The following is a 16,526-nucleotide window of genomic DNA, read 5'->3' as shown; positions in this document are numbered from 1 at the left end:
GTTAAGATTGGATTTCTAAGTTACTTAGGGAGAAAAGGCAAAGAACAATAACAGTACTTTAATATTATGAATAGGGAAAGTGAAGATGTCTCTGTTATTTTCCAGCATCAGAGACTTCCTTTTCAAATTTTCATATACAAAAGCTTTAAAATATCACAGAACCAGTTGAGACTGACATCGTGATGAAACATAAGAGAATTTGTGGCTTTTGTTGGATCAATACATGCTTACATAGAACTGGCCACTCAGGGCCTCCTGGTCCCCCCCACACCGAGCCCTGCACTTAGCGGCAGCAATCTTACCCATCTTCCCATCATCCCCAGGTCAAGAGAAATTGCTCTCCAGAGAAGAATAAGCTGTTTTAGCCTTATCAGAAAGAACCGTAGACCTTCCCAAACTGACTTCATTGAAAGTCCACTCACCCCAGAGCCAAGGGGCACCAGGATGAAAAATGGACTCCCCATGGCTGCTCTTCTCTACTCTTGTCCCTCTCACAACACCAAAATCTGCCTGTATTTTGGGGGCTCAATGAGACAGATAATTCAAACATTGCCAATTGAAAATGTCAGCTAACAGTGGTGGAGTGATGTGAGAGCAGTTTATAAATCTTTGTGGCTTTTATAAAAAGCCTAATCCTCCCTTCTCCTGGGGGCTACTGATTTATGCCTCAGAGAACCCTCCTGAGCCATTAATCATACTGCAAACACCAACTGCTCCCTCCACCAGACATCACTGCTCCTGAGGAAATGAGACTATCCATAGGAAAGAGGACACTTGCCACCAACTCACTCAAAAATTTTAGACATACACTTATGACAATCTTTTCCAAGTTGGAATGTAAATTTTAGGCACCTAGAGCCATATTTAGGCAGTTAAAGGAATGACTGGTGCTGTCCACAATTCTAGCTGATATTTCTTCTTCTTTTCACATGGTCTTTCCTCAAGTGGTACTGTGGGAATGACACAGTATATGAAGCCAGAGAGACCATTAGCCTGAAACAGTATGAACATTTTTGTGTGTTTCTAGCAGTTCAAACTGAATGCACTGAAGATCAGCCTCTTCCCTCAGGTCCTTAGAGGTGTGTCATCATGGCTAAAGTTTAAAGGCATTACAAAGCATAAATAATTAATGTTTGCAGATTGCTTTGGGAAGCTCAGATCAAAGACTTGCAATCCATCTGAAGGGTCAGCACTGCACACAGCCACTCAGTGGGAGTACTGCATTTTCCAACCCATTGCAAAAACCCAATGTAGAAATCTGAGATGGGACAAAGAAAGCTGCTGACTGCTCAAAAGTCTTACTGACTTTGGATTCAAATCAATGAATTCAAGTTACTACTTGTTAATTGAGCTGCAGGAACTCTCAGTGTGGACTCTCAGGCCAAGGCAAAGGCAACCTAATACATCCTCCCTTAGCTCTCTTTCACAGTAGAATTAATGACCTGGCATTATATGATGCTTATAAAGATCAAAGAGCATGCAGATGGGCAACAATCAAGGTCAACCTGAACTGCATTCAACCACAGTAACCTGATCATGTGATATCCCATCAAAACATTCATCTGTTTGAAGGTTTGAAAGAGGTGTGTATAATTAGTGAAAACTCAGAGAACTTCTTGGAAATAAATCTACTTTTTTACTGGCACTTCCGCCTTTCTTGCCCTGTTACTTTGAAGGATTTTTTTTTGTATAAAGCAGACTTGTCTCTCAAAAGTTCATTTTCTACTGGTAATAATTTCTCTCTTCTACCTGCTTGTATCTCAGATTTTAACTGGCTGTCAGGGAAATAATTTAGCTAAGAGAAGTGCAGGCATGGCCACTGGAATCAGGAAAGTCTTCAAGAATGTAAATGCTATCTTAATTTAAGAAATTGGGTGAAATCTTAAAACCATTATATATTAATCACTGAAAATTCAGATCTCATTTTTGACTCGTTTAAATTTGAAGCATAAAAGTTACTGCAGAATCAGGATGCACCTCAGTCTTCCTGCCAGAGCAAAAAATGAGCAAGGATGCCAGCATCTGAGCGACTAATTATAAACTAAAAGACAAGAATTGAATTGACAGGAATTGACACCTGACTATAAATGTAGGAACCTTTTCAAAATAATAGGAAAAAGAAAAAAAAAAAAAAAAGATATTGCAGAGTTATTGATTCCTGATTGTGCTGCAGAACAAACATGGCAGCAATGCCACAGCCAGGGCAGAGGGGTGAATTATTTTAGAATTTGATGACAGCTGTCAAAAATATTATGACCCTTTCAGAGCTTGAGAGACTGAAACAAGCTTGAAAACTGAGCCACTCACATAGTTATTAAGCCATATATAGACACGGTAAAAACAGAGACACTAAGTAAAGCCAGCCCCGCGATGTCAATTTAAAAGGCAAAAGCAATACCATGAAACAAAACTGTCTATGTTTTGCCTTTATTTACAATGTTTATTAGGTTGAATTATTGCTGTGTTCAACACTGAGTAGGAATTGGTGTGCTCTTGCAACCTGACATTGCCAGGCAAGAGATGCACTGGGCAAATGTCGGAATTTCTATTGCATGTGTCAGAAGAGGGTGCCCAGACTGGTCTCCTCCTGGGAAGGAACAACAGAACTCTAAATTCCAAGTACCACAAAGCCACTTGTCAATCTTTCCCTCTCTGCTACCTACAGCCCTTATGACCCTGACAGATACAGGCTCTCATTGCATTTGTTGATGGGTTATTGATGTGTCCTGCTTTGGAAGAATTTAATCTTGGCTCCACATGGTACTTTGTGCCCTGGCTGGTTGTCTGCTGCTACGAGGGAAAGGTGCAGCATGAATGACATCAGAAGGGGCTGAGGCTGACCTAGCAAAATCCCATTTTGCAGAAAGCTATTCTGCTGTCCTGATTTCAAACTCTGAGATTTAAAACTCTGAGATGAAGATCCTCTTTACTTCCCTAGGCCAGATCGCATGAAGAAGCATTCCTCTGCTCCTCCAAATACATGTAGTGACTACAAGCGCAGGTTTTATGATTCTTACTGCATTGCAAGGACACAGATGTACAGCACACAGGGACACTGTAGCGCATGAGGTACTAAAAAAACCCAAAAAACCCAACCCAGAAAAACTTAAGGTCTGAAAGTAAGGAAAAAACAAACACCAAAGACAGACTGTATAAAATCAGCTGTCTGAACTTCATCCTCATTGGTCATTACAGAAAACATTTAACCACATAATAAGCCCGTAAATGAATTAGGCAAGGAAAACTGTGATTGCAAACGGGGAAGAAAGAATAACCTAAATTAAAACAATATTTTCTACTTTTCTATAAGAATTAATTCAATTTAATTTAAAACAAGACAGTTGCATATTCAGGAAACAGATACTCAGAGCCTGATTATTGCTTTTCCATGTGGACTACAGCCCTGCTCTGGAGATACTGGCCAAGAAGGATTTTTAGCTGGACATTAAAGATTACATGTTGATTGTAATTAGAGTGGAACTTCTTGCTCACGATATTTCACATTTTAAAAGTTTATGATGGTTCAAAATGCAACTGGTCAAATTAACAAGAAAGGAATGCATCAAGGGCTGTTAAAGATTAAATAACTGCTTCCTGGATCAGGAAGCCTTTGGGCTTCAAGTTGCTGAAGACTGAGAGAATATTCTGCTGAATGATCACTTGTACACTTTCCTGTTGTTCTGCTCTTCCATAGCTGAGCAGCGCTGTCAACCATTGCATCAGCTACCAAGAAGGAAAATACTGTTTTACTCCTCTGGGCTCTCGCCTCTTTATTTACAGACAGATTCTGAAGCTGGCAAGAACAGTAAGTCCAGAGGGTTTAAGGACCTATATAACAAAGCCCATGTGCTCAGTCCAGTCACCTTTGTCTGACTGAAGTGTGTCTTGTAAATGGGGAAGGCACATTCTGCTGCAATGACTTCTTCCAAGAAAAGGGCGCGGAGTGGTCAAGTCACCTTTCATTCTCTCTTTCTTTGGCTAAATAGATTGAGATGATTAAGTTGTCATTGTAAAGCATATTTTCCAACCATCAAATACATGTAGCATCTTTCTCAAAGTTTGTTACCTCTTTTTTCCTATAAAGAATGCTTAAGACTTAGGATTCCAACAGTCTTGATTGTCGCTTTGTGTAATTGTGCACTCATCCAAACGAGTGAAAAGAAGGAGGACACACAAGGTCTATCTAGGCTGACACTAAACAGACATTGTTAAAGGAGGGACTTCTTTCAGACTGCTACTGTGATACTGTCCTTTTAAGACATTTACTGATGTTGTCCTATAAGAGCAAAAAGAGCAGCTGCAATGTTGCTACAATATGAGCAACGTGACCCAAAAGTTCCTGGGCTATTTTCCTGAGGTGTCAGCAAACAAACGTACAGACATAAGACCCCAGGAGTTTCTCCGCGTCTTCCGTAGATGCTCTCCTCTCTCTCTGCCAGACAAAACTGCCCCAAGGGAGTAGTGACATACTTACAGCAGGGGCCTCAACAGGCAGAAGTCAGGGCTCAGAGCTCTCCTGAACAGCTGGTCTCTCTGCACGCACTGAGCCAGCAGCCGATGATGCCACCACTGCTTGAGAAACTCACAGGGAAAAGTGCTTTTTATTTTTCAAGATTCATAAAGTGATCTTTCCTGTGGAAGGATGGGCTTGTCTGTCAAAGTCATGTGTGACTTGTGGTGGGGCAAAAAAGTGCTTTTTTGGTCCTTTTGAGAAGAACCGTTGATTCGGTATCATTATTGCAAAAGTAGAAATAGGAACAAAAAAAAAAAGGGAAGACGACTTTATAAGTTAATGATCATAACAATCATTAGCGACCATAGATACTAATGGCATCATTTCTCTAACTCACTGAATAGCGGCCTTCAGGTTTGTCATCGTGGGTGCCCTCGTGAAAGCTAAAGAAGCCTACCTTGAATATAATGCAAATGGGACTTAAACCATTTGAATGGGGTGGCTGGTGGTGTTTGTTTTGGCTCCTTACAGATCCAGCACAGGGCAAAGTCTTTGACGGCACGTTAAATGGAAGTTCTGGCCAGTCATTAATGAACTTGGAATTTTATTCAGTTATGTGTCCTGTGCCAACCAGATTATTTTGTAACTAGTACCCTAGCTTCCTTGCTTCCCTTTATTTTCTCTGACCATTCATGTAGAGTTGTTATACATTAAAACCCAGCTGTTCTCTGTCTCCCTAAAGCATGTAATTATATGAAACAGTTTGTTGAAGTAGTTGAAACTTTAAATCCACTGATATTTTAAAATCCATTTGCATTGCGATTCATAATAGGAAAAATGTTCACTATGGACATGGAAATTCTGAAAACGTTCTGTTTTGGAAATCTTCAAAATACAATATGAAATCTGCTGCACACCATTTGGGGTCAATCTAGATTAAGAACAGTTTATAATGATCAGAAAGCATACTTGTTCCAATATAACTCAATGCAGGTTTTGCCTACATTTGTACTGCTAGAGAGTAACTCATGTTTTAGAAGTTTAATAATTAGTTTCACAACTGATGATGAAAAGTAGAGCATTATATTTTTCCTTGGGCTTTCATTAGTATTTCTAGGTTCACTTCTCTCAAGACGTGGATATCTTAACAGAAGATTAACTCTAGGTTTCCAATGGAGTTTTATTGTAAGAATATTTTGGTTCCCTGACTTTCTCCACTTAAGGGATTTAGATTAAAATGTGTCTAGATTTAATCAACCGTTGATAAGATTTGTGATTTCTAGTAGATAGGAATATTTAACTGTATTTAAAAGAAATTTTATTACATTATAGATTACCATGATGGATCACATTTTCAAACCAGACTAATGCAGAGTAAAACCAGAGTAATGCAACTAAAATTATTGTAGTTCCTCTAGATTTAAATCAGCAGGACAGATCACTATCTGCACCTGTAAGCAGTGTCTCTTATGTAAAAGAGGGATAAAAATATATGTAGAATATATATATATATATATGTGCCATAAGAACCTCCATATTTGATCAATCTAAAGGTCCATCTCACTGATATCATTCTCACTTCAGTGCTGGCCAAACACCTAAGTAAACACGCAAGTGGAGAAAAATATTTACAGCTGTTTCTCCTAGCAATAATGTAGGGCTCATGATAATCCTCACCCAAAACCAGTGACATGGTACTTGACATCCTTCAACAGATTTTTTCTTTCATGGATTTGTACAATTCCTTCTTGTACACAAATTTTGGCATCCACAACGTCATGCCAGAAGGAGTTCCAAAGCTTAAGTACACCTTGTGGGAAGAATCGTCTTTCTGTGATTGTTTTGAACCAACACCTGCTAGTTTCAGTTGAGAGCATGATGTAGAAAGAAGGCACATTAGAGGGCAACGACTTCATCCTCAGGTGGAAGGATGGCATTGTCAAGTAACACTGAACTCTTGTAAAACAAAATAATGAGCAAAATCTACCAGTCCTTTGTGCCTTCCCTATGGTAGCTCCAGAGGATAACTCAGGCTAAGAAATCTCCACTTAAATTATTGTAAAAGGTCCCAGCGAGCCTCAGTATAATGCAGTATCTACTAAGTACAGGAGTGATATCACACGTGCTTTGTGCATGTCTCGGTGGGACATGAGAGGTCTCTAAACCAAAAGTTGTCCCCACCCTCCATTGCTTTCTGCCTCAGGCCTCCTACTTGCTGACTGCAGGAAAAGTGCCATTGATACTCTTGGGTTCTGGCTTTTCCAGCTGGAAACCCTGCCACAGCAGCAGGCATACAGACCTGGAATGCCAAAGCCCTTTGGGTGGTAGAAATTCTGTAAATCTAATGTTTTCCTGAATAATGGCCTAGTGACCTTCTAAAGAAGCAGACACTCAGAAATGCTTTGTATCAGAGAGAGATTATCAGAAATAACTTATGAGTCACTATCCTAGGGTAATGAGGTAAAAAAAAGGATAAGAAAAACTTATTTTGTGTCTTATGCTTTACATTTAAAGCACATTCTTTACAAAGAAAACACACTCTAGCTTAAACTTCACTAGCGGGATGAAGTTGCTTTGATGTCTCACCTATCTTGGTAAGGCTATAGCCCAATCTCCCTACTACAGACCAATACTCCTTATAGGGGTCGATCCAGAGCAAAGATCACAAGAAATCCATTTTTATTTTTGTCCATACTACAATCTCCGGTTGTTTGTCTTTTTGCTTCTCAGAAGGGCTTGGCTCCAGGGTCTCTTTTGAACATCTCAGCAGGTAGGTGCACTTTGCAGCATCTCAGCATATCTGTGGGATGTTGGATTGCCCCCAACCCTGCTTCAGTCTGGGGTCTTTAACACCACTTCTGCATCTCTAATTCATACGGATTTAGGATTCATTAATTAGCATTGTTATGAAATCAATATAAAATCAACACAACACAAACAGCAGAGAAAATGGTAATAAGATGTTTTGTTTGAATACCACCTTGGCTGACATTTAAGAATCCACTTAAAGATGTTACTTCCAAGTTCAAATACCCTTTAAAGGAAATTATTTTCATATGCCAGACCTGAATATGCAAGCTAAGAAAAAATTTTCTTACCATTATCAGCTTCCTAAACTGTCTCACAATCATCTTATAGAGTATTTAGTTAAAGGCTTTTACCTGTGGAAACTGTAGCCAGATCAGCGCTTGACGGAGACTGCGATGATTATGACAATGAACAGCAGAACAGCCAACGCAATGGAGAGAAGGCAGCACTTCATCTTCCTGGCTCGTAGCTAAAAGAGGAGAAAGAAATAAATGCATGGACATTTAATGGGAACATGAAGCGTAAATCCATGAAGAAATTTTGCTATTTTTCCATTGGTAGGACTATTTGAAACAAGTCAATACAACATGGAAAATTTGTCTTTTTTCAGACTGACTCATCCTTCTGGACAATCCAGATTCTTCCTTTTCAGTGAAAATCCCCCTTAAATACAATCACCTTCTCTGGATTACTTTCTTCCTGCTTAAATCATTGTGTCACACTAAATTTCCAGACTCTGCTTGGAGGGCTGGTCTTGGGTAAGGCTATTCAGTTTGGTTTTGGTTTGGGGGTGTCAAATCTGCTTTCCCGCTGCCAGGAGAAGACTGTCTCCTGCAAGATAAAGAGGACTCTCCCCACCCTGCTGTGCAATGAAATCTTTTCCAGAGAGTTCAATTCCTCTTCCTCCCTTTTAGATGGATTAGAAGAAGGGTGTTTCTCTGATCCCACAGTGTCAGTAATCCTCTTATCAACACATAAAAAAAGTAATTTCAGTGAGACACAGAGTCAGCTCAGACATTTTGCTTGAGACCAGATCAACCAGTCCTCCAGCCACCAGACTTGATAACACCATCTTGACCTGATAAACCAATTGCATTTGTCCAGTGTTCTTTACTTTTCTTCCAACTGAAACAGCACTCTCACAGGAAAGATTATGTTAATATTACTGCTGTTACCCACTTTTCCTTCCTTTCTTCCTCTAACGGCTGTAATCAGCCCTCCCAGTCTACCTCAGATCCTTTGCTAACTGGTTTACACTGCATTGCATTTCCTACCAAGCCATAGTTCCCCAGCTATTTTGTTCTACAGATGTTTTGGCCTCCTACACTGCAAGTGACAGGGGACTCATCTCTTCCGTTGGTGCTCCAAAGCCCAGTGCTTCATTCCCTTGCAACCCTTGCAGGGCCCATCCGTTTTGCTGTGCAGAGCTGGAGAAGTGCTTCCAGCAGAGAACTGCAATGCAAGACCTGTCCTCTCCTCCAGAATCAATCACCAACCAAACTGGTGTTTTTTACTGAAGTGTGGATTTCCAGATTATTATTTTTTAACAAATTAAAATGCTCTGTTGTCCTACCTCCATAGCAGATAATCAGTGATTTATGTTGGTTCTCCATTTGCTTTTCAATTACTCACACAGAAATGTTTTCTTAGGGTCTCGAAAAAAAATAGGTGCTTTAAATATATCATTCCATGTGCATTATATTAAGAAGGATCTTTTTGTCAGGTACGCTAGGAAGGAGTGCGCGGGGGGACACTATTCTCCCCCTCACCAAAACCCTACTTGGGGGGACCCATTTGCTCACACTTTTCAATCAGTTCACTGTGACTTTTGGAGGAGAATACAAGTGCACCAAGGCTATGTCTCTCTCTAACAATTTTTTTCACCCACAAGGTGATGTTTCTTCATAGTGGTTCTGCACCTGCAGCCTTCATTTCTAGAGCGGTAACTAAAATACATTCTGAAAGCTGACTGCATGAGACAACAGGACTTCTGTGGCGTCCTCTTTTCTTTTAACCTTGATTAATTCCAAGTCAAACCAGGAAACCTCTGCTTAAAACTGCAGGCTATCATCTTAAAACACCTAGATGTCCTTGTCTACTTTTAAAACGCCAGAGCCTTTGTTTGGTCAGCAGAGGATGCTAATGGGTCATTTAGTTTCAAGCAGCATTCTCAATTACTCCTAATGGGAGTTTCAAAGGCTGTACAGTTATCACTTCAGATGGCTTTTCCATCAGTCCTTTTGCAGAGAGATTCCCTTGTTTCACTCTTTCTAGCATTGCAAAGTCCTGTTCACTCTTGTTTTGCACTTTATGTAGTTTCTCCCCCTCTCCTTTTTTCTTGTTTTTAACCAACATAAAGCAAGCATAAAACTCAATCATAAACAGACTAACAGACTAATCACAGAGTAGGAGAAATGCAGCCAAGCCTATATTCTGGTATTTTGTTCACATTTTATGACCTTGTCCTGGCTGGTAAGTCAGGATAATGATTCCTGCTCTGTTTACAACATCTCTTAGTGGATTTAGTATTACTGTCCTTCACAGCCATATAATTTTGCAGGATTCTCCTGTTAATTCCTAGTTCTTTCTTTACTTCATATTTCTATAAGAAAAGTATTCATTTCTTTCAGTCTCTTTAGTCTCCAGTCATAAATTTGTACCTGCTGGAGGAGCAGTAGAAACACAGCTTCTGAGCCCTGCCTGATCACACCACCTTTTCTACACACACTGAGGAAGAGTGGCCGCATACACCAGCTTCTTTTTGTCACTTATGTGGAAAAATACTGAAATGTGAGAAAAAGGCAGCAGTTCCCCTCAAGGTACAGATGCAGACGCTGCTTCAGGAAGGGCTATGCAAGCACCCCTTCACATATGACTTGACACCCCATGGAGTTCACCAACCCTGTCCTGTGAAGAGGACAAGCCTGCGCTTTGGGGAGCTCTTGCAACCCATTCCCTGCCCTTATCAGAGGAGAAAGATGTTAGCACAGAGCAGGTTGGATGGATTGTTCTGTTCACTAGATGGGATGTGCAGACCATGGTATGGGCACCCTCACCTGAATATTATGTAAATATACACTAATAAACAGCAAACATCATAATATTACGTATAACAAACCCTGGTTATTATCCCTAGTTTAGGTTAACAGAATCTGATTGCCAAATTGAGATTATAAATGGTGTCTTAATGCCATTGCTGCCATTCTTGAGGGAAGTTGGGAGACAAAAACAAACACATCCCTATATCTTTAATAACCTCAAGGCACCAATGCACACTGGAAGCACATCAAGATCAGAAATGCAAGCACTCAACAGCTAGGAAATTCTAGAGTTTATGTTTCCTATGTATGCATATACAGGTAGTACTTTTTTCCCCTCTTTCTCAAGCAGGATCTCTGCCTTATTCCGTAAATGGGTAATTACTATGCTACGTACATCATGTATGTTTACAAATTTTACTTATCTACTCAAGTTTTCTTGGAACATCCATCTAAAGCCATGTTCACGTGAGACCATGCAAACCTTTCACTTAACATCAAGATCCTAATTTTCCCATGGGAGTTCCATGACAGTAGAATTGTATAATTAATACTTGCCATCCCAAACATCAATGTAGTGATGGATTTATGTCCATTTTAAGCCAAGGAAGTGGAGACACATGCCATGGGTGGAAGTATAACTAATCTCAAGAGAATTCCATTTCTCCAAAGGAAAAAAATGAAGGAAAAAAAAAAAAAAGTGATTCACAATACCATCCCTTGAATCAAGGTTAATCTATGCTTACATGGAAATGGTAAACCATTTCCAAACCTGTAATGGGATCATTTCTCACCAGGGCAAGTTCCTTACTGCCCTGAGAAAGATACTACTAGGTTTCTGCTTCAAAATTAGAAGTCTCAGAACAGCAGAGCCACAGCCACAGCAAGTTTAAGAAGAAAAAAAAAAAAAAAAAACAACAACAAAACAAAACCAAAAAAACCAAACCACCTGTAAAATGAGTCATTTATTTTATAACATAATTCTTCAGGGAGCTTTGCATTTTTATAACATTTCCCACACATCCGACTAATCCGCAGTTGATTTCACTCGTTTTTTCCAGCTCTTTCTCCCCTCAGCTGCTGAAGATCGTTCTTTCACACTGTGCATTAATGCTATTCCCTATTCTCCTTGACTTTCCTGGGCTCCAGCATAGGAAGCTCTGAGGGCATGGACAATGTGGCCTCCTCTCTGTTCCTGCAACCTGCACCCACAATTGCTTGCAGGAGCAATTGTAAGACAAATTTGCCCAGCATCTTCCACTTGCACTTGAAGCATACTTAGCTGCTTACCAAAGAAAAGATGTACCTATAACTATTGGCACAGCAGAGGCATCAATAGCTGAAGTACACTCTTGGTACAAACTGAATCTTGAGGGTGCTCCCCTCAGCTGAAGAAGTATCAAGAAAAATTGAGGAAACAGTTTTTTCCCAGAACTGGAAGGTTTCTCCAAACATTCCTAGAAGTCACAAAAAAGTATGGCTATTTTCTCCATTTTTTTTTCTTGCTAAATTGCAAAGCTCTGTCCACATATAGGAAGCACTAGAATTTAACAAACCCTCCTAAAAAACATGTTCCTCCCAAGGAAACACATTTCCCAAAACCCCATTTTGGAAAACACTGACTCCCTTTAACTATCACTTAAAACCTGTATCTAAATAGAGATACAGAAATCAATGCAACAAACAAAATTTCAGGCTGAATCTGGGAAAAGCTTAAAGCTACCAGAAAGTATTATTTTCTGCTAGAAAATGTATGAGAAATAGTTATAAGCAGTATTATCTGATTTAATTTTAATTATATTAGCTTATTCTGAACCTTGAATGGTATGCTGTTGCACTTCCCTGGTTTTATAGCTCTGTCCCAACCTGTTTTAAGCCCATTTCCCATAACACCTAGAATTTGTTGATTAAATTGTAGCTAATCTGTTTTCATTGTACGTATTTTCCCAAGATGAAAAGAATGCAGCGTGGGACAAAAAAAACCTAATTCTGTAGTAAGACGTAATGGCTTTTTAAAGTTATTTTTGCTAGGCTCTCAGGGTTTTTTAGTAAGATGTTATGGGTAAAGATATATTTTAATCCTGACAGGGGCTCTTTAAACACACATGTGAAATAGGAGTAAAAAGCAGGGAAGGAATGAGCGAGGCTATTTAGGGACACAGCTGAGAAGCACTTTATATTGACAGGCAAACTGGAGGTGACTGAGCCTGGAAGAAGCCTTTCCCTCATTGTTTCATAAAAATAAGCTGCAAGTCATATTTTACAGCCTAGAAGATATTTATTTCTTGGGGGTGAAATGTGAAATGTTGATAGACATTTTAATTATGTCACAACAGATAGCTAAGTAATTAAAAACTATTAAAGCCCATTACAGCCCCAGGCCCAGAAAAGCAAGTTTCATCTTGGAAATTCCTAAGCAAATGCAGTTACAAGGAGGAAAGAAATGTTTCTTGCTAAGGATTCAAAAGCTAGCTGGGGCAAAGCATAAATAATAGGAGAGGCCAGAGGAAACTGTTTTTCCTGTATTTGTCTAGAATAGAAAAAAATGAGTCCTAGAATCATAGAATGGTTTGGGTTGGAAGAAACCTTAAAGATCATCTGGTTCCAACCCCCCTGCCATGGGCAGAGACACCTTCCACTAGACCAGGTTGCTCAATGCGCCATCCAACCTGGCCTTGAACATTTCCAGGGAAGGGGCATCCACAACTTCTCTGGGCAACCTGTTCCAGCGCCTCACCAACATTATAGTAAAGAACTTCTTCCTTATATCTAATCTACATCTACCCTCTTTCAGTTTATAGCTATTGCCCCTTGTCCTATCACTATGCTCCCTTGTAAAAAGTCCCTCTCCAGCTTTCTTGTAGGCCCCCTTCAGGCACTGGAAGGCTGCTATAAGGTGTCCCTGGAGCCTTCTCTTCTCCAGGCAGAGCAACCCCAACTCTCTCAGCCTGTCCTGATAGGACAGGTGTTCCAGCCCACTGATCATCACCAGTAACCAGTAACTGATCATCAACCAGTAAGTGTTTAATTCACATATGGAAAAACAGCATCGTGCTTCTCTACCCTCTATGGATTGGTTATACTGTACACTGCAAGGCAGGAAGGTCAAGATTTCATAACCAGCTCTACTAAGCAGGCAAAAAATCCCTAGAAAGAGGCATTTTAGTTCAGGCAGGGATATGTACTAGAACAGCTGCTCTCTTCTGGGAAGCTCAGAGCATACGACACTGCTTCAGAGTGGAGACATACCCTACGACTCCATGAGTGTGGCATTTTCTAAGTCTCCTGCAGGACTAGAGCATTGGCCAGGTTGATATCATTAGCTAAATCGATCTCCCCAATATCCCACCTTCTTATTCCATCTCTCCCTGTTCTTAGCCCTTGGACTAGGATAATGATGATGATAGCAGAGAAAGAGCATTGCCCAAGATGGTTAACCCAAGACCATTTATCTCTGTCCCTCCCTCCTGTAATGCCAAATAATATAAGCATTTGACATACCCTAGGCTTTTCAGTTAGGGTGTATGGGCCAGAACCTGTCTCCTAGGGAAGGAAGTCCATTTTTCAGTCATCGTTTCTTAAATGGGTTATAATGGGAAGCAAGCAAAAAGCTATCCTGTACTCAATACTGAAAGACTCAGTAGGACTATCCATTTTTACCTACAGAAATGCTTATGCGTATTTTAAACACAATTTTAAAATAACGAACAAATAATGAAGCATTTTCCAACAGAGCCAGGATTACAAGAACTTCTGAAAGTACAATTCCACTACTCAAGCAAAGAAACCATTGAAGATTTATCTGCTACGGAGATCTTATTCCTGCAAACCCATCCAGCAAATGAAACCCAGAAATGATTGAATTTAGAAACCACACAATAACAGCCTCCAGTTATCAGGTCAGGTCCTTTTAAGGGCCTCTGTTGGGCAATGAAAACCCACATTGATTAATTTTCAAGTACTGTTTCCTTCATTGTAAGATTAACAAATCTGTTTGACATAAAATGGTACACTTTATATGCAAATCTCTGTAGAGAGAGTTTTGTGACATTAAAGAGGTTCATATGATTTTGTTCACCCTGCCCTCAGAGGTCATTTGTAATTGCACAAAAGCATTCGTCTATGCCCTTAATATGCATTTTGAAAGCTAATTTGAGGTCTACTGGATTGAGAGCCCAGGTCCTTAATTACGTTTGGACGTGTTTATACAGAGATGATATTATGAATCTGAAACTACCGTCATTCCAATATACACCAGCAGAAACTCTGCTGAAGGCCAAATTTCTCATGGGGGAAAAAAGGACATATTGGAGTAACACAGCAGAAAATAAGACCTTGTAGATGTGTGTTTACCTCCAAGCATTATGTAAACATACAGAGGGAAAAAATCCCCTTACACTTGCACCAGTGTTTTCATCATTACTATTTTTGGTTTATATTCCATTTACATTGATAAGATCCCTTAGCTAAGTCATACACAATCATCTCTGATAAGAGAGTAAACACACTGTCTTATTGCAATGGAAGTGAAGAATATGACCTTTAACGTGTGTACAAATTAAAATGCACTGACCAAATTTGGTGACCTTTGTGGTAAAGCTTCCTTATAGAGTAACAATGAATTTGCTATTAAATATCACTGCTTCTGCAGACGGGCTAGAAAAGGCCAGTAATATTATTAAGCACTTTTGGTGTTTTTAAATGAGAACGAAGCAGACAAGTTGCATATGAGTAAAACCCACAAGATATGAGAGCAACAGGAAAAGGCCAGCCCACACCAACAAGGAAATATCACTTCCCTTTGACACATTGTTTTTGTGCCTTTACTTCCACATCATTTGGACTGATTTCAAACTTTCCCTCATGACGCTGTGTCTACGTATTTGCCACTTTCCACTAATTCTGTGTAGGCTTCCCATTCCCCATAAGTCTCTTCATGATTCCCTTCTTATTCATTTATCTTCTTTGTATACACCCCAGGTGAAGCCAACCGCCATCTATAGGTATGGTTCCTCAGCATATCCTATAGTAAGACTGTATTTTCTGTCGCATAGCTATTTAGCCAGTGATAACCATTTAGGATTACATTTTCCATGCCTGCAATCTACCTCAAGCTATTTCATTTAAATGAAAATATTGCAGCCAAATTGAAGAAGAAAACTATTGAAAAATGTCCAAGTGTCCCACCCTGAAAAAAATAATGCAAACCTTTTCTCTAGTGCCTCCATGCTTTGGAGAAAGATGGGGAATGTGAGGAGGAATAGGGAGAAAGGAGTTTGTCCCAATGGTGAGGATGCACTTTTCAGTGTTTCTAGGAAATTTCATAGAATCATAGAATCGTTAAGGTTGGAAAAGACCCTTAAGATCATGAAGTCCAACCGTTAACCCAGCACTGCCAAGTCCACCACTAAACCATGTCCTCGAGCACCACATCTCCCCATCTTTTAAATACCTCCAGGGATGGAGACTCAACCACTGCCCTGGGCAGCCTCTTCCAATGCCTGACAGCCCTTTCAGTGAAGAAGTTTTTCCTAATCTCCAACCTAAACCTCCCCTGGCGCAGCTTGAGGCCATTTCCTCTCGTCCTATCCCTTGTTACTTGGGAGAAGAGACCGACCCCCACCTCGCTACAACCTCCTTTCAGGGAGCTGTAGAGAGCCATAAGGTCTCCTCTCAGCCTCCTCTTCTCCAAACTAAACAACCCCAGCTCCCTCAGCCGCTCCTCATAAGACTTGTGCTCCAGACCCTTCACCAGCTTCGTTGCCCTTCTCTGGCCACGCTCCAGCACCTCGATGTCCTTCTTGGAGTGAGGGGCCCAAAACTAGAACACAGTACTCGAGGTGTGGCCTCACCAGTGCCCAGTACAGGGGCACCATCACCTCCCTGGTCCTGCTGGCCACACTAGTCCTGATACAAATTTGGCTCAGCCTGGGAAAGATAAGGAATCATAGAATCATAGAATGCTTTGGGATGAAAGAGACCTTTAAAGGTCATCCAGTCCAGCCCCCCTGCAATTGGCAGGGACATCTTCAACTAGATCAAGTTGCTCAGAGCCCCATCCAGCCTGGCCTTGAATGTTTCCAGGGATGGGGCAACTACTACCTCTCTGGGCATATGACTTCTCTTAAATCCTAGCTCATACACACTCATGACTAGTTCAAAATCCGAGATAATTTTCACCATCTGCAACAGTCTCCTATCAGGATGAGGATAGGAGCACAATGTTT

General features: G+C 40.4%; 1 protein-coding gene across 1 annotated transcript in view; it reads right to left on the bottom strand.

The window, feature by feature from the left end:
* TSNARE1 (t-SNARE domain containing 1) overlaps positions 1–16,526 on the bottom strand; it is a gene marked incomplete at its 5' end in the record, with an annotated part of 395,143 nt that overhangs the window by 61,344 nt on the left and 317,273 nt on the right. Inside the window, one exon of the mRNA XM_082315677.1 lies at positions 7,615–7,730. Within this exon, the coding sequence (XP_082171803.1) occupies positions 7,635–7,730 (96 nt within the window). The 3' untranslated portion in view covers positions 7,615–7,634. The remainder of the gene's footprint in view (positions 1–7,614; positions 7,731–16,526) is intronic.

This window comes from Platalea leucorodia, assembly GCF_965183815.1.
Source record: "Platalea leucorodia genome assembly, chromosome: 1".
NCBI lineage: Eukaryota > Metazoa > Chordata > Aves > Pelecaniformes > Threskiornithidae > Platalea > Platalea leucorodia.
Note: the sequence above shows the minus strand (reverse complement) of the source record. Positions and strands in the feature narration are given on the sequence as shown.